At 40.4% G+C, this 19,350-nt stretch overlaps 1 protein-coding gene across 2 annotated transcripts in view; it reads left to right on the top strand.

Moving 5' to 3' along the window:
* Positions 1 to 19,350, top strand: part of PSTPIP1 (proline-serine-threonine phosphatase interacting protein 1) — a 99,469-nt gene that overhangs the window by 20,585 nt on the left and 59,534 nt on the right. For both annotated transcript variants that reach the window (XM_090029192.1, XM_090029191.1), the window contains exon 2: positions 10,999 to 11,099. In XM_090029192.1, the coding sequence (XP_089885318.1) occupies positions 10,999 to 11,099 (101 nt within the window). The remainder of the gene's footprint in view (positions 1 to 10,998; positions 11,100 to 19,350) is intronic.

The raw sequence follows: 19,350 nt of genomic DNA, 5'->3' as shown, positions 1-19,350 counted from the left end.
TTTTTCTAATTCTTTCTTATGCAAAGGGCAGTTAGAGCATTAGAACGTTGCAAAAATACGAGGCAGTGATCCAGTCACCATAAAGAGAATGGCAAACTAGACAAAGTCCAGCCCAACAAAACGGACTTTGAGAACATAAGTTCCTTTAATAGTTTGCTAACAGTTTCACAAATCAAATCTGGTTTTGTAATTCAGATACAATGAAACCATATCTGGAACTCAATCCTTGTTAGAGCACCTGAAAGGGACCACAATCCAGAATTAGAAACATGGTTTTTTTAACAGTGCCAAAATCTGATGCTTATTTATTGTAATTTCTAACATTAAGAGCCATGCTCTCACTCTGTCATTTTAAAATCATTGCTCATAAGAATTTTCCTGTGGAAAAAGGAAAGGATGTAGGCCTGATAAAACTGATTCACCGTTTTACTTGATGATTCATTATAAAAGTTATGCATGACTTTCTCTGACCTTCATAACAACAGCTAGTAATTCACTTACTTAAATATATGTGGAAGATGAAGTGTTAAATTTTTGGTTTGGTAATACAGTTGCAAGATCCTATCTGCTCAGTTCACTAATGTAACAATCTATAATGCAAACCCAGAACAGGAGAAAATATACACTTATTTTAATGAAAGATTTCAAAGTTGGCTTTGGTTTGAACTGCTCGAAATACAATTCTCAAACTCTGAAAAATGAGTGTATTTCTTTTTCCTGCATGTAAAAATCTATAGGTTTATCAACATTTTTCAATACAACAAAAAACTTTGTTTTGAAATTTCTCCTTGGGAAAAGGCATTAAATCACCTTGCTTAGCTTAAACTGTAGTGATTTTCAAGACTTGAGAATAAATTTTGACTTTGAATAGGGATAGTTTTACCAAGTTTTTCAGTCAAAAGTCTTCAGCCACAACAATGCAAAATCCAGTGCGACTGAAGGAAAATGAGTAGGGTACTATAGCACCTGAAGGTTACCTATTATTGTTTAACATGTATACCAGGATTGTTCCCAGAAGACATAATTAAGGCTCCATTGATTAAACAAACTCTTCTATAAAGAGTTTATGTTCCAAGAAGAAATTTCTCCCTCCTTATACTCTGCTTTTGCATGTCCTTTCACAGCATCTGATGAAGCTTTGGTTTACAAAAGCCTGTGCTCTCTATATACAGATTAGTTAGTTAGTTGATAAAGGAAAATATCTACCCCAACTTCAGACTACCACAGCTAACTCTCTCTCTCTCTCTCTGCTAAGAAGAAATGAGCCATGTATGAAGTGTAGGAGATAGCCAAAAACATATAGATCACAGGTTCTATTTAATAACTTACAAAAATTGGAACTATGCCAATTTACACAGCAAAGGTGCACAACTCTTGTATATCAGTACATATATATCATATCATTTCCACTTTTTAAATTTAGTAATGACATAAATGTTTATTTTTCCCAGTCACCTTCACACAGGCTACCCATAAAATGACATCTTGGAGGGGTCACAGTACAAGTGAAACTCAGACAGCTGTAGGAAGCCTCAGGAAGCCCTATAGATCTATTTTTCCACTAAAACCTGATCTCTTTGAATCTGGTTTTCATGCATTTGTGCTGAGAGCCAGAGCACATTACAGGAGAACGCAAGTCCAGAGAGACAGCTTTGGAGGGTTAGATATGTACCCAGGACTGCCAGCCCTCAAAGTTTGAAATATATGAAACAGACTAAAAACAAAACAAAAATAAGTTGCACTGCATTTTGACCCATTTCCTGATGGCTGAATTCTCAGGGGGAAATAGCCCCATGCTGCCTGAGTGCGTTTCAGGAAACTTAGCATGAAATGCAGAAAAGTAAATCCACCCACAAGCAGGAACCCTTTCATTTCAAGCTGAGATCTGAAAATCAGACTGTCCACTGCTGATCTCTCCACTGCAGGAAAAACTAATTTCAGAACCAAAGTCTGTTCAGGCCACTCCTTCAGGGCATGGTTCTCCACCATAGGTAACACCAAGATCTGGGACAGAGGTTTCATAACTCAGTTTGACCCAAGTCAGTTAAATCTGATACTACATTCAAGCAGGTTTATCTTAAACTAGTTTTGTCCATTTTGAAACTGGTTTATGTGCACTGAATATCTGTTCTGTTACAGGCTTAAAACAACCCTTTCACTTCTGTGGTGTAGGCAAAAGCTTCCCCAACACTGTCTTTCACCCAAGCACTGGTCTTGCTTCCCTCCTTGCAGCCCTGTGCTCTGCAATCTACTGCCACCTCCCTCTGCTGATAGCTATTCCAGCCTTTTTTGCTTTCTGCTTCACTTGGACTGCCCTATTTTTTTCATTTTATGCAATTGTTATGCCATTTAATGCAAGTTTTTTTATGCTTTTATAACAAGCTTAGTATCACTCCCTCCCCAGTTCTGTCCCTAGTCCAAAAAACAAAACTATTTCTTTCACCAAAGCAATGCCTTTTCCAATATTCTTTCCCTCACTTCTTTCTCCCATTCCCCCTTTCTCAGTCAGCTACAGCAGCCCACCTGCTACCCACAGCTTTCGTCTTCAGTTGACCATTTGTTAGCTTTTATAATCACCTGATCATTTTCAGCTGGGAGGTAACTAGTCAGTTACAGGTTATTCTGACCTCAATAGAATGCAAGGCTTTAAAACAAAATTGGAATGACTGCATTGTTAAAGACATGAAGGTAAATGGAAAATGGGATAAAACGTAATGTTTACCAGAGGACAGATTAACCCTATATCTTTCTCTGATAAGAGAAATAATTTTCAAGATAGAGGAAATGTACTACATGGTAGAATGCCAAATGGAGAAGTACAATTTAGTGTAGGGAATGTAGGCGATGATACCAGAATAGTGAGTGGGTGAAAGGACTAGCTAAATGGGAGACTACCATGAACCGTGCTGAAAAAGGGAGGTTACAAATAGAAGTTTCTCATGGTTCAGACTTGGGACTAATCTTTTTATTTATTTTTTATCAATGATCTCATCACAAAGGGTAGGAGTGGGCTGATGAGAATTGCTGTCGCAAATTTTGGAGGTACTGTTGATATAGAGGAGGATGTGGATGTCATGCAGGAAGAATTAGATAGCTTTGAGGACTAGACCAATAGAAACCAGATGAAACTTAATACTACAAAGTACTACTGTCAGTCACTTGGGGACAAACAACAAGAATGTCTGCTGTAAGCTAGGAGTTCATCAGATAGAAATGACAGAGGAGGAAAAAGACCTGAGTATATAAACAGATCACAGAACACATATAAACGAGATCCAATACTGCACATTAGCATCACCTAAAAGACATGTGCTGATGGATAATAACAGTAGTGCCAATTATGGTGCATTAAGTTAGTATATGTTATTACAGGTACTAAACTATGGCACATTAATGCATGTGTAGATGTGCCCACAGGGTACCAGTGTGATGCACCTGGTGCTGTGAAAGACAATGTGATTCTGGGACATCTTAGGTGAGCTACTTCCAAGCAGAGAAAAGGATGTATTGATACATAGAACAAGGTCCTGGTAAAGGCCTCATTTAAAATACTAAAGGAACAGTTTCAGAAGATGACTTCTGGGATGATCAGGAGAAGGAGCTGTCTATCTTACAACAGAAAGGGCTAAAAGGATTGGCTTATTTAGCCTAGAAAAATGAAGGCTTAGAAGAGATAGGATCATCCAATATAGGATCATAGAAAAGTAGGGCTGAAAGGGACTTTATGAGGTAACTACGTCCAGCTCCCTGCTCAAGGCAGAATCATCTCAGCCAAGTGCCTGTCTAACTTGCTCTTGAAAATTTCCAAGGGTACAGAACCTGCAATTTCTCTAGATAGCTTGTCCACCCTCATAGTCAGAAAGTTCCTCCTAACATCCAACCTAAATTCTCTCTGCTGTAATTTCAAGTCATTGATCCTAGTCCTGTCCCCTACAGCCACAGAGAAAAGTATATCTCCATCCTCTCTATAATCATCCTTCAGGTATTTGAGGACCATAGTCAAATCCCATCTCAGTCGTCTCTTCTTCAGACTAAATTGCCCTACTTCATCCAGCCTTTCCTTATAAATCATGCTTCCCAGGCTTCTAATCATTTTTGCTCCTCTCTGCTGGAGGCTTTCTAATCTGTCCACAACTTTCTTATGAGAGTGGAAGACGTACCCAGTAGCAGAGATATTGCTATTAGTACAATACAGCATGCTGTTGGCTTTTTTTTTTTTTTGCGCAAGAAAAAGGATACTGTTGTTTTATATTTGGCTTATTATTCACGGTAACCCCCAGGTCCTTCTCTGCAGTACTGCATCCAAGCCAATTATTTCCCAGTCTGTATGTGTGCATACAGTTATTCCGTTCCAAATGCACTTGTACTCGTTTAATTTAATTTGATTGATTTTGGACTATTTTTCCAGTTTATCTGGAACCTAAACTTACCCTCCAGTGTATCTGCAACATCAACAAACTTGGTATCATCCCATTAGCCAAATCATTAACGATGATGTTAAACAATACTGGACCCAGAATAGACCCCTGGGGAATCCCACTCCTCCTCCCAATTGGACATTGAGCCATTGATGACTACTTATTGAGCATGATGGTTATGTATCCACCTTATAGTACCTTTCTAATCGGTATTTCCTTAGCTTGTTAATCATAATGTCATGGGAGATGGTATCAGAAAGCTCACTAAAATCAAGAAAATGTCACATCCACTGTGCCCCTATCCCCCCATTCACAGAGCCTGGCACCTTATCATAGAATGAAATCAAGTTGGTCAGGTATAACTTGCTCTTGGTGGAACCATGCTGGCCATTCCTGATTAACTTGTTCTCCTCTAGGTGATTTGAAATAGATTCCTTGAGTACTTGCTCCATGATCTTTCCAAGTATTGAGGTTAGACCAAATGGTTTGTATTTCCCTGGACACTTCCCATTCTATTTCTTAAAGATAAATATATTTGGGGTAAATACTAACAAAGGAGATGAACTATTGAAGCTAAAAGACAATGCTGCAAAAACACAAATGGGTATAAACTGGCCAGGAATAAATTTAACCTGGAAATTAGATTTCTAATCATTAGGGGAATCAGATTCTGGAACAGCCTTTCAATAATTGTAGTGGGATCAAGAAACTTCATTAGTTTTGAGAAGGACCTTAATATATTTATGAAAGGGATTGGATTGTATAACAGGCTATTTTTGATGGCAAAGAGACATGACTTCAAGTCAAGAGGTCTCTTTCAGTTCTATACTAAATTAAGCTCAATTCTGTGTAGCACCTGAGAATGTGACTCTTAGGAGAGACAAAGAATGAATCCAACTCATTCACCCATAGCTGCATTTGTTCTGCAGCAAGAACATGTCAAAACTTATTTTGTCCACAAGAAACAAACAGGAAACAGATCTGTTGAGTAAGGTACCAACTTTGTGTGGGTTCTTAAAAAGGCAGTTAACAAGATCACACCCTCTGCCTGCTGGTTGATAAAAAGCTGGGGCTCTAGTATATGCAAAATTAGTTGCACATTGCGGTTTAGAAAGAAATGCCTGTGTGCTCATCAACAGGCTAACATATCCATAGACTGTAAGCAAGAGGCAACACTTTCTTAGGGTGATATCTTTTATTGGACTACATAGTTGGGATAGGGTTAGACAAGTTTTTGAATGCAAGATATTCTTTATTGGGTCAATTCTGAATCTAAGACATTCTCTGTATTGTATCCTAACTACATAGTTAGTCCAATAAAATATATCCATCCTAAGACGTCCTTGCCTCTTGCATAATTTCTGGATGATTATAGCTAGAACATCATTCATATACTACTATAGACATAAGGGCAGAATTCTGGTTTCTGTATCCAGACATTTAGTGAAACAAGGACATAAGGATGGAAAAAGATAGAATACAGAACCTTTTCAGAATTACTGGGACCATCCCAACATGGTCCTTTTATTCCAGTGGTTCTCAACCTCTCAAGACTCAAGGATACCCCTTGATAGGTTCAAGCCACCACTTGGAAAATTCCAGTTCGTGACTGTTCAGTCATTTCTGACTATGGAAAGTAATACTGCAATTTTTCTGTTATGAAGAACTCAGAAAGACCACAACAGGTCAGAATGACACTGTGTATTTCTATTTGAAATCTCTGGGTTCATCTTGTGAACCATGCATAGGTGTTTGTATACCTAACAGGGCTAATTTCGATTGGCACTTCATGACACCTTTAAAAGGACCCTGGTTGAGAATCACGGCCTTGCTTTTCCTGCTATTAAAAGTGGAATATACACTGGATCCAGTACCACCTGCAGAACTCACAGCAGAAATGCTATATATAGTGCCATGCACATGGCCCTATGCTGACCAACTCTGCCAACCCCATCAGCAAAGCTTAGAAAGGAGTCATTAATTCAGACTGCTTGCCTGCGGGGTACACACACTGCAAAAACTCTCTCCTCCCTCTTTTTTCATCATTCACTCATGCAGAGGGAACCATGCTTTATTCCCCTTAATGTGGTATCACTTTTTTCTTACAACTTTTACACCAAAACAAACACTTCACTCAGACATTTAACTGTTAGCAGTTAAAGGACAGACTTATTAGACCAGTGGTCTCCAAACTTTTTTGATCGCGCACCCCTATCAGTAAAAGATTTTTGAGCATGCACCCCCAACACATGTATATTTATTTATTTATAAATTATATACATGTACTACTCGCGTACTGTATGTGACACATGACCGTCTGACATACGGACCAAGTGAGGGCGCCAGTGTCAATCTGTATATTAAATATTAGTAAAGCTTAATTTCTTTCTTATTTTTTAGATAAAAAATAAATATAAATAGAAATTGTAATATTTTCTTCCTGCACCCCAATGGATCGTCTTGCATACCTGCTGGGGTGCATGCACCCCACTTCAGAGACCACTGTATTAAACAACCAGCAATGTGGATCTGTGTTCATTCTCTCAGGCACTAGACCTGGGAATTTATTATAGAATATTTTGTGCTGTTATAGGTGTTAAATCTTGGATCTAAAACCTGCTATTCTTTTCCTGAATTCTCTCTGTTACATTTTTAGTCTCTCCTTGCACCTTGTGGCTTTGTGTATGGCTGCAGGAGGAACATGCCAGAAATGCAATATTTTATTTCCTTTGGGCAAGTTTTTTGTTTGTTTTTTTTTAAACTCCATATGTTACTAGGCATTTCTGACTGCATCTACTGCATGAGGAAAGACATTAAGTGTGGAATGTCTGTCTCAGAAGATTAGGAAATGCTGTGGATAGTGGTTTATCTCCTATAGCTCTGTCTCTGAATTCCCCTTTGTAGGGTACAGCATATTCTGTTTTAGGATGAATCAGCTTCTCAACTTCTCACTTCCTGCAGAGAAAGAATGATCTCTTTTCTGTGAACAGCAGTGAGCTCAACCTGCAATGCCGCACGAATGGGCTCACAGTTGGAATCTAGGGACTGGGATAGTCTAGGAGCCTGCAGCACTTGCATTGTTTTTCAGTGAACTACACAGAACTCAAAAGGAGATAAAAACAGGACCTCACCTAGAGAATGCAGCAATGGCCATACTGATATCCTATATCCGGCGGCAGGCATCATCAGATTCTCCCTAAGGAAGGGGCTGAAATGAACAGTTATATAGTAGCCTCTTTTCTTACTGACTGGCTTACACTTCACAAACTCTCATGTTTCAAATGAAGGTAAAAAGGTGTTTAATGCCGTATAAAACCAAGTTTAAGTCAGCTGCAAAGCAGACTTGAAATTTGCTGCTTTAACCAGAAGCACATGTACAATGAGCCTGACCCATGTATAGTTTTTATACTAGAATAGGTATGAGTATGCACACAGGGTACAACGTAGTGGGGATTTACCACAAATTATCTGCTGTGCAGCAACTGTCCATGTGCACACCCTTCCTGCTTGGTAAGTGGAAGATAGACTGGTATTTCAATCTTCAGTGAAAGTGGGGTAAGTCACTATGGTTTAGCTTTCATTTACCTCAGAAGGGGCACATCTACACCTGCAATTATGGCACATGAATAAATTGTGGAACTTATTGCTCTAGAGTTTTTTGCTCCTAGGCAAGCTGTTTGAATGTGCACCTGGGAGCAATTAACTTGGGAGCAATAAGCCCTGAAGTTTATACATGCACAATATGTTGAACTGGGTCAAGGCAGCCCCAGCTGGCAGGGGGGTCAGGGGTCAGCCTGCCAGCCCAGGGCTGCTCCCCTCAGCTTGGCGTGTTGTGGAGGGGCTGGCTGAGGCACAAAGGAAGTTCACTGCAGGGTTAGCTGGCAGGCAGCCCCCACACTGAAGCACCCTCATGCCCCAGCCAGCCCCTCCAGCATCTATACATGCACTACTGCAGCATTTTTTACTCTGCAGCAGGATTGTACTTGTATTTACAGAGTAAATACTGCCATGCGCCCCAGCATATGTAGAAACCAAGACATTTACTGCGCAGCCAGTTAGTCAATTGTGCAGTAAATGTCTTGTGTGGATGCATCCAATAAGAACATGAACATGGGCAGTTACTATGGAACACCTAACATGGAGTAAAGGCCCACTCCTTTTAAGACCATGATAATTTGTTCATACAGCCATACCTTCTCACACCATTCATGCAAGGGGTTGCATTGTTGTAGGTTTAGTGATACAACTGTGTACGCAGACAAGCTCTAAGACTAACCTGAGAATGAGAAACTCAAAGCAAGGCTAAATGGAGGAAGGAGGAAAGGGGGAACTTACAGATTACCTTCCACAACCACAACTTAATGAAATGTTCCTTGGAAGAATGCTATTGGTTGTGGGCTATGAGCTGGGTGAAGAGTACTTGACGGAAACAGCTTTTATCAGATGTAGACAAGGGGAAAAACAAATTAAATTCTGCCATAGCAGCAGTAACATTACTTCTACCAGGATATGAATTCTCAAGAAATCAATGACAACAAGTGTCAGCTGGGTGCCATTACCAAGCATCTTTCTTACTTCAGCATAGGCTTACTTCTGATTATGTATTTCAGTCACTGAAACAATGATCAAAACTGTTTTCTGACTGGTAGACCTGAGGTTGCAAAATATTCTCCCCAGACCATAATGGCAGTTAGGGGTGTGTGAAGCGTGCCCTATTCAATTCAGATTTGGCCCGAATCAGGGACAGCGATTCAATTTGTTGATTTGGATCACTGTCCCTGATTCGATTTGGTCAAGTCAGAATCTGACGATCCAATGCTGATTAAAAGAATCAGCGATTCGGACGTAGACACAGCTTTGTTTTTTCTACATACCTTGAGTTACCAGGGTGGCTTGTGATTGCTGCAATGTTGGGGTGGATGGAGCATCCCACAGGAGTGGGGGGGGAGGGAAGAGGGGGACCCCTCCGTGCACCTGGCAGCAAACCCAGAAGTGGACCAGAAGTACTTCTCGTCTACTTCCGGGTCTGCCAGGGAGCACACTGGGGAGCCCTCCTGTGCCCCCCCAGCTCGGTGATCGGCCACAGAGGGACCCCAGGTGCTCCACCCAGACCCAGGAGGCACCAGTTGCCAAGCCAAGAAGAGTGCAGGGGGCCCCCCAGTGTGCTCTTCAGCAGACCTGGAAGTGGACCAGAAATGGTTCTGGTCCACTTCTGGGTCTGCTGCCAAGTGCACTGGGGAGCTCCCCCCTGTGCTTCTGGGGCTCCATGTGCCCCAGCATCGCAGCATTCACAAGCCCCTGCTACCCAGAGGTATATAGAAAAAACATTTAAAGCTGTCTCTATGTCCGAATCTCTGAATCTTTCCGAATCTCTCCAATTCGATTCAGAGAGGTTAAAGGGTCCTCTGATTCAGATTCGGTGATTCAGCCACTGAATCGGGCCAAATCTCCACCAAACTGAATTAGGGACTGAAGCTTCACACAGCCCTAATGGCAGTAACTCTGATAGGGAACAGCATATGTAACTTTTCCCTGTGAACATTAAGTGAGGATCTACTATGACAATCAGATGGGTATATCAAGATCTTTCATTTTCTTATGGCTGCACACTAATGATATTGGTGATTCTACCATCCCTGTACCATCCTGTTCCATCTATGCTATTACTTTACCTTAGTTTCCATAATGCCCATTTTTGCTGATAGCTTATGTCTATGAGCAGTTATATGCCTCTTATTATTCCCTTCATCCCAGTGCTGACGGTAAGTTTTCAATGAGAGAGGAAGTAGTTGCTCTTGTCAGGAAGCCATAGCATTGGAAGTTTGTAAATGTATGAATGGTAGATTAACCCTAAGAGTTAAACTTAGCACTGGGGAAAACAAAAAACTTCCTAGTCAAAGAAGCAATGCTTCTTAGCACCACTGTAAAAATCCTTCATTCAGAACTGCAGCTGCTACTAGCTGGTCTGTAACATTCACCCCTGAGGTTTGGATCCATTCTCCTAAGTCAGTAGTAGCCAGAAGCCAGGTTGAAACCTCAAGAGTCTAGGGTCTTCTAAATTCCTCCAGTCTTGACAAAGGTAGTTCTGGTTGGAAGGCAAGGGTCCAAGACATTTGAAAAATGGTGAGGTTTGTGGATGAACTTGATGAGCTTAAGGTACTTAACACCGCCCCCCCCAAAATAAATTACAGAGACAGCTCCAGTGGAGCCAGGATATCACCCCTAACACCTAAATATGTAGATTTAATGTTGATTTAGTAGTACTTAGGGTATGTCCCAGACCCTATGTCCTCACTACTGTCCCCACAAATTCTTGGTCATCTGCTTTTGCTCAACAGAGGAGCAACATCCCATGAAAACAGGCTCTCTCATGGTAGGTAAGCACTTCTATCTTTTCTAGTAACAGCAGGAAAAGCAAGTTGTTCAAATATCAGAATCATTTCTTTAAATTCTAGATAGAGTTTAAGGTGGGAGGTTTTCTCTTCCAAACTAATTTGCTTGGTACAACTTCACAAGTTTAGGTCTTTGGGAGCGATGTCTGCTCATAAACTTACAGAGCCACTTGTCTGTGCCTTTTTAGTGCAAGGAATTTACAGTCCACACTGGCTATGAAGTGCTCATACAGCGACTGTCTGATGGGAGAAAGATGTGCAAGGATGTGGAAGACTTGTTCAAACAGAGGTAAGAGAAAGAGGGTGGAGAGGTATAGAAATCTGTTTACATACTTACATTGTCTACTTCCAAGAACTCAGAAAAGGCATCTAGGATGATCTAAATAGTCGTGTCAGACTTTACATAAGAGTCACCCATGTTTTCATAGAGAAGCTTGAACATGACTGATCTGAGAGTTGAAGTATTTGTAGCAGCAAAGTGAGACACTGTAGCTACATGAATCATTTGGAAGGTGGACTGGCCTCATTCCCTGCAGCATCCTCATAGCAGTTTTAAAAGATCAGCTTGTTTCTAACAATGAAACAAAATGAATAAAAATGAAGCCGATATCAGATATGTATCTCATCACACAGCCAAACATGGTTTGGAGGAGGAGGAATCAGATATGAACAATGGAAAAGATCTTAAGTCATCAGTCTTTCCTACCAACATTTCCTTTTCCAAGGTAGGCTTTTCTCCTTTCCCTCCCTCCCCAGCCACCATGATATTTTCTAGTCTTTTATAGGGATGGACATGAGTACAATGTTAAGATCCAAAGATTCTTGGGGAGAGAAAGGCAGGGCTTTAGATCCCAAATTCTATGAAGATCTGATTCCAAAGAGTTTCTCTTTGTTGGTCTGCCTGTCTCTATCTTTCTCATTACACACACACACACACACACACACACACACACACACACACACACACACACACACACACACACACACACACACACAACCGTCTAGGCCCAGTTTATTAACTAAAACAGCTTTCTTCTTTAGTAACATACAGAAGTGTATCATAACTGAGCTCACTTACAGAATACCACTGATTAACCATGTATATGTGTATACATACGCACATGCCCCCCACCTAGACCCAGTTTAACTAAAACAGCTTTCTTCTTTAGCAATACCCATAAGTGAATCATAACTCAGCTTACACAGATAAACAATGATTACACTATTTTATGTGCTATTAATACATTGTGTTTCAGTTACCTATGAGTACCACAAATTTATCATGCTTCCAGTGTTAACAGGACTCTGTAAGATGCCTTCATACCAGACCTTTTTAGGTGGTCTGAAACCAACCACATTATTGTCCCATCTTTACAAGACTGGGGTGTGTTCCCAGTTTCTTGTTGAATTTTGCTATAATGTGCATTTGTATCCATCTGTAGCCTCTCCCTCAAGATGCCTAAGGCAGTGTCTAGTGATGCCTATTTTTTCTTCATTTTGGAAACTGCTCTCAGTTCTTACTTTATCTTTCATTTTTAGCTGAGATTTCAAATGGTTATATCCAAAATTTAGTTTGGGTTTCATCTGGATGTGCTTAACAATTTTAAAATGTAACATGAAGTTTTTATTGGTTAGCTTAAGAATATTAATTCATTGACAGGCAGAGTCTCCCCTGAAACATTTAAGTGCTTTGTGCTGATTTTCTTGATTACCAGTGGAATTTCCTTTCACTGTTGTGAGTCACACAACCCTGACCATCAGACTAAAGTTAGCTCAGTTCTGCCCATTTAAGACAATGTTTTGTGTCTCATTACATACAAAGATCAGAAGTGTCCCTACAGCCCTTTGAACTAGCTCTGTGGTATAGTCTGCACTTAAGGCTATGCAAAGCTTGGGTTTTTTGAGCAACTGAGGTGGAGGTTTTCCATAGGCTGCAGCATAAACCTTATATTTGCCTGTTGTGTTTATGGAAAGAACTTTCCACAAAGAAAAAAATAGATGTTCACCTCAAAGGCATACTGAAAAATTATCTCAAATAAAATCTTTGTGAATAATTATTCCCATTAATATTTACCTTCCTCCAGAGCAGTCCTGTCATGTGTAGGCCTTGGTAAGCTTTACTGAGCTGCTTCCTTCAGCCTGTCCTTGAATCAGCCCCTTTGATGAGTGAAAATATGGAACAAGCCAAACCTTTGGTTCTTGGAAGCTGCACGTGTCATAATCAGGGACCCGAGGCTAGAATTTTGACTTGAGTCTCTGCAGAAGAATTTTGCTCCTTAGCCTACAAAACTCAGCAGTTTTCTGCCCACAAATATCTGGCTTCTTGAAAGCCACATGGCTTGTGTGTGCAGGATGTCTTAAAGGCTTGCAGTGTTAGGGAGTTTTTTTTGGCAACAAAACTCCAAATTCAACTTATTCATTTTAAATACATGTTGTGTGAGAGAGATTTTAGTCCTGCCAACCACTCCTCTACCAAATTCATCCCAATCAAAGTTATGCTTTCCACATAAGAGGCTTCATAGAAACCTACTTTTTGTTTCCAAAGAGGCTTGAGGTTGTTTTTGGAGCCAAATCCTGAATTTATTAGCCAGGGATTTGGCCAATGCCTGTTAGTTCATTACAGCTAATCAGTGACTTTAGTCAATTTCCACATTGCGTGAGAAAGAATGTGAGACAATAGAGGAGTTTGTTAAAGACCTCAAACTGCTGAGCCAGACATGAAACTTTGGAGACCTAAAAGAGTCCATGATCAGAGACGAAACAGTATTAGCTATAAGGAATACGACCCTCAGGAAAAGGCTGCTAGAGGATCCTGATCTTAATTTGGAAAAGGTAGCTAGAATGTGCCTGGCAGCTGAGATAACAAATGCCAGGTTGTAGAAACTGGAGGAAAAAGCAGAACAGGCTGAATTAGGCAGGATTACAAGGCTGCAAAAACTTAAGGCAACATGCACACAATACAGAAAAGAGGACCTCACTATGAAGCCGGCAAGCGGAGGCTAAATAAAATTGCTTGAAGAAAAAATGGTCAGCTGCAGATGCTGTGGGGGTTACCACAGATGCATGCAAATGTCCTGCATTTAGTAAGCACTGAAACAAATGCAAAAGATTTAATCACTTTGCAAGAGTTTGCAGAAAGGAGCAAGATGCACCACACAAGAAATATCAGGTGGATGTTTTATACAACAAGGAAGAGGAAGAATTCCTCATTGGCATAATGCAAGAAGTTCATTCTTCTGAGGACTGGACAACCATGCTGGACACCAGTTGACTAATGGTAACTTTTAAATTAGTTACAGGGGCACAGGTCAATGTAATACCAGAATATATTATTCAAAAAATGAAAACTAAACCTGTGTACCATGAGAATAAGAAAGTAAGACTTAGAGCATATAATGGGAACATGGCTGCAAGCAAGGGTGTTTGTGCATTGCATGTTAAACACAAGGGTAATATAGTAAAAATTCAGTTTGTAACAGTCCCAGGAAAGCTAGTGCCAATTATTGGATTGTGAACATGCAAAAAACTCTAGGTTTGATTAAGAAAATGGATGTCATTGAGGGACTAGAAAGCAAAAACACAGAAGAAGAGTTTTATGATGTGTTTCAAGGCATTGGGGAGCTGTCAATTGAGTACAAGATAGAATTAAGAGAACCAAATACTCCCACCATACATGCTTCAAGAAATGTTCCCTTTGTACTAAAGGAGAAACTGAAAAGGAATTAGATAGATTAGTTAACATAGGACATAATAGAAAAGTAGAGCAACCAATTGCTTGGGTTCATTCACTGGGCATAATGGGAAAACAAAGATAGTTCTTTGAGATTGTGTCTGGATACTATGCAAATGAACAGATCCATCAAAAGGGAGTATTTTCCCATTCCCACCAGAGAAGAGGCTTTTGGCAACATGGCAGAAGCTAAATATTTCTCCACTTTGGATGCCTCTTCTGAGTTTTGGCAAGTTCCCCTAGAAAAGAATGGCACTAGATTACGTCTCTTCAATACACCCTTCGGAACCGATTGCTTTCATAGGCTTCCTTTTGGACTGTGCTCTGCATCTGAACTATTTCACAGAAAGGTGCGACAATTTTTTGAAGGTCTTGATGGAACTATGGTTTATATTGATGATGTATTAGTCTGGAGAAATACTATGGAAGAACATGACTTGAGGCTAAGAAAGGCACTAAAAAGAGCTCACTGGGCAAGTTTAAAACTGAACAAACAAAAATGCATATTCGGGGTAAAAGAAACAACATATCTGTGAGAAAAAGCTCTCTGAGAAAGGGGTGCAAATTGATCCTGCAAAGGTTAAAGCCATTACAAACATGCCATCCCCTATGGATAAGGAAGAAGTGAAAAGATTACTGGGAATGATCAATTCTGTAGGGAAATATCTACCTAATTTAGCAGAGCAGACCAAACACCTTAGATCATTCCTACAAAAGAATGCTCAGTGGATATGGGAACATGAACATGAAATTGAATTTAAAAAACTTGGAAGGAAAAAATAATGAAAGCTCCAGTACTAAAATTCTGTAACCCTAAAAGAACCATTAAATTTTCAACAGATGCTTCTAAAGAAGCCATTGGAGCAGCTTTGTTTAAAAAACATGGGGATAGCTGGAGACCAGTAGCATATGCATCTAGAGCAGTCTTTAAGTCAGAGTGTTTATTAGAGCTGTATGAAGCTTTGGTCGCTGATTCAATTCGGCGGAGATTTGGCCCGATTCGGTGGCCGAATCTCTGAATCAAAATAAAAAAATCGGGAGACTCTTTAATCTCTCCAAATTTACTGCTTAGAACACCACGTTACAAAAAGTGATAACAGCTATTTGTGCTGGTTGGCCTGGAAAACATATACCTAACCGCTATCCTCAGTTCAAGGAAGAGCTGTCAGTACTGGATGGCATTTTGTTCAAAGGCTCCTGACTTCCTGTTCCAGCTGTGCTAAAGAAAGAGATGTTAAACAGAATACATGAGAGGCATCTAGGCACTGAAAAAAAATGCAAAAGGAGAGCAAAGGGTGCTCTATATTTGCCCAACATGAAGACATAGAAGATGCTGTAAAGGCTTGTACAACATGACTGAAGTATGGATCAATGCAAAGAAAAGAGCCTATGATGGTCATGGAGTAGCCCGTAGCATTGTGATATCAAGTGGGCATTGACTTATTCATGCATGCAGGAAAAAAAATATGTATTAGTACTGGATTATTATTCTAATTATCCTGAAATTGTATTGCACAAAAGCACAACAGCAAACCATGTGATAACTCACATCAGATCAATTTTTGCTAGACATGGGATTCCCCAAATTGTGAGAACAGACAACAGGCCTCAATTTAACTATCTTGTTTGCAAACTCTTTAAAATCAAATACAGATTACATCACAACACTTCGAGTTCTAAATACCCACAATCCACTGTTCTGGTGGAAAATGGAGTACAAATAGTGAAGGAATTGTTGGAAAAGGTAAAGATTCATGCTCCAGTGTTTACTGTCACTCTTAAATTACAGGGCAACACCCATAAAACATAGCTTGTCCCCAGCAGAAGCGCTGTTTAACAGGAAACTCAAAACCAGGCTGCCAAATCTTATGGATGATGCTCATCAGAATGAAAAGCTAAACATAAAAACATTAAAAACAAACAAACAAAAAAACCAAACTCAAACAAAAATGGTACTATGACAGGAGTTCCAGGGAGTTACCACAACTTAACAACAAAGATATGGTGCTTATTTCAGATGGATGAATGTGGAAACAACAAACACTAGTGTTCCATCAAGTAGCTCCCAGATCCTATAAAGTAGTCGTACTGGAAGGACAAGTGTTAAGAAGGAACAGATGACACTTGAAGTTTGTAAAGAGGAGAAAAGAATGAGAATCACTAGATTCAGCAAAGGAAACAGAGCTAACAACAAAGCAATAAGCAGTGACATAGCATGGGTCTTTGGCATCTGAGGGCCAATGCTTACTTTTGGGCCCCCCACCCCCTGTCCACAGCTGACTGCCCAGCAGGAGAGTGGGGATGGGAGGGAAGAGGGGGAGATCCCCCAGCTGTCAATTGCTGAGCCCAGAAATGCCAGCAGCAAAACTGGAAGTGCCACCAGGGGACTGAGCATTCCCTGGAGGGCCTGGCAAGTGCACCTCCTAAGCTGGCAACCAGAGGCATGCCCTCCTCCCCCCACACACCATCACTATGGCACTAGCAACAAGAAACAATAGAGATTGAAAATGGCACAGAAGTAGAGATATCTGAACAAGGAAACCAGACAAGAACTGAACCAATAAGGACTGAGAATGCAGAGAAACTGAGAAGATCACTTAAAGCTAAAAAGCCAACACAAAGACTGCTAGAGACCTGTTAAAATGTTTTGTAACAATGGGTTGAACTAAATTTCCAAAGTTAGTATTACATGGGGGATATGTTACATGTAAAAGGGGAAAGAAGTTTGGATACCTTTAAGAGTGTTATGTATAAGTTGTTACGTTGGCTCAGGGATTGCAGGAGGGAACCCAAGGGAACAGCAGATCAGTAGGCTAAGGCAGCTCTCTGAATAAACAAGCTTTATTGTTCTATAAGTTTAACTCCTCGGTCTTTTGAGACTAACACAGTCTCCATCCTGGTGGAGCATGCACTGTACTGAATGTAAATTCTAGAGCAGGGTGCATTGGCTATAGGGCTGCTTTGTGCTGCTTCAGTGGAGCAAAAGGACTCTAACATGGATGAGGACTGGGGCCAGAATCCTTACCTATGTCCCTAGCAGTACCTTTTTATTAACACTGAAGGAAAGTCTAGTTAATTTACTTTTCATTCTCAGCAGTTTTCTCTGTTCAAACAGATTAGTTTCATTTTGAAGAAATCTTTTAAAAACCTAATGTGTTGTATGAGGGGAGGAGGCAAATGATGTGGTATCTCTGTGTGGTGCTGTGATAATCCCTTAAATTGTTATAGTTCCCTTTTTTCAAGAGGACCCCAGTACATCTTGTACATAACCTACTGTACAGGTTTCCCTTGCTTTATGCTGTACACATGTTCCTGGAAAACAGCGCATGACTTTAATTCACATAAAGGGGACCCACTTTACAATGTAACAAATAGGGATAAGTTCTAAGACCCCTACTGTACTGACCTCCCCGATCCATTTCTATCACTTTTACAAGACAATCTTGGCACTCACCAACAGCAGACAGTACGCACAAGCACAGAGTGGTAGTGAATGCTTAGTTGTGTGCAGAAAGGGTGGTGAAGGATCTCCAGCGTTAGTGAAGTTCTCCGGCACTTCATTGATGGACCAGGGAGAGGGGTAGGAGATAAGCTAGAGGGAAGCTTAGAAGCCATAATGGGGATGGGAACTACAGACAACAAACGGGGAGCTCAGATCCTCATAGATTATATTTTGGTGAAGGTCACTTCCACAATACACCACACAAAGCAGCTGACTGCAGGCTTCTACCACTCTGATCACATAAGAGTGAATTTACCTCACATATAGCAAATTTTTGGTTTAAAAAAAGGTTATTGCATAAGAGCAAATTCGCACATACAGAACCCATGTAAAGCAAGGGAAACCTATATGTGCAAATAGATCACCAACTGCACTGTAGCTCTCTGTAGGGTGCAACAGGGGCAATGCAAAGATCACCTGGATATTCAGGAGAACCATTGATTCAAATTCTGAAATCAAATATACAGGTTGTAAAGCAAGCCTGTCATCTCAAGGTTTTAGAAAAGCCTTAAAAAGAGAATCATCCTAAATAATCTCATTGTAACAAGGACCTGATCTGCATCCAGAGCCCAGGCTAACTGCCTGCACTGGATTAGCAGCAACAAAATACAGACTGATCAAGCAGAGAGATTAAATTATCATTAACTTTAAAATAGTCTTGTTTGGCTTGATCCTTGTCTAGAACCGCCTTTTGGATAAAAGATATAATTTTTAAAAATGCCTAAATGACTGAGGCAGCTAAGCCTGTTTTCAATAGACATTTAGAAACCCAAGTCTCTTTCAAAAATGGGACTCAAACACTTGCAGCAATTATACCCAAGAATCATCTGATGGTGATTCATTACTTTTGTGCAGAGGTAAAGATCACCAGTTTGTACACCAACCATACAAGTGTCCGTCACTCGATTACATGTTGACCCTTCAGTCAAATTGTTAGCAAAGCAGAAAAGGGAAGGGTAGATTCAATACAAATCTGCATTCCTCTAGGCAGATGAAGTTTATTCCAAGGAGACGAGGAGGAAAGAGGAGAGAAATTAGGTTGTTTGGTACTTGGGAATATAGGACTGGAAGTGGCATCCTGGGTCATTGTGGGTATGTCTATATTGGTAAGGGCCAAATATCTGATCCCATTCTGTGGGCACACACTGGGATTTCGTGAGTAGTTATGGGAAGGTAGTCCTGGAGAGCCCTCATGACCTATGTTCCGGGTTTGGACTGAATGGAACAGGAGCAGGTGAGTCGGTTTTATTTTTCAGCAGCAGTTTAGATAAGTAGCATAGATCCAGTGTAGACATGCTCTCACTCCAG

The sequence above is a fragment of the Crocodylus siamensis genome, chromosome 15 (assembly GCF_052110815.1).
Source record: "Crocodylus siamensis isolate JL-2025a chromosome 15, ASM5211081v1, whole genome shotgun sequence".
Lineage (NCBI taxonomy): Eukaryota > Metazoa > Chordata > Crocodylia > Crocodylidae > Crocodylus > Crocodylus siamensis.
Note: the sequence above shows the minus strand (reverse complement) of the source record. Positions and strands in the feature narration are given on the sequence as shown.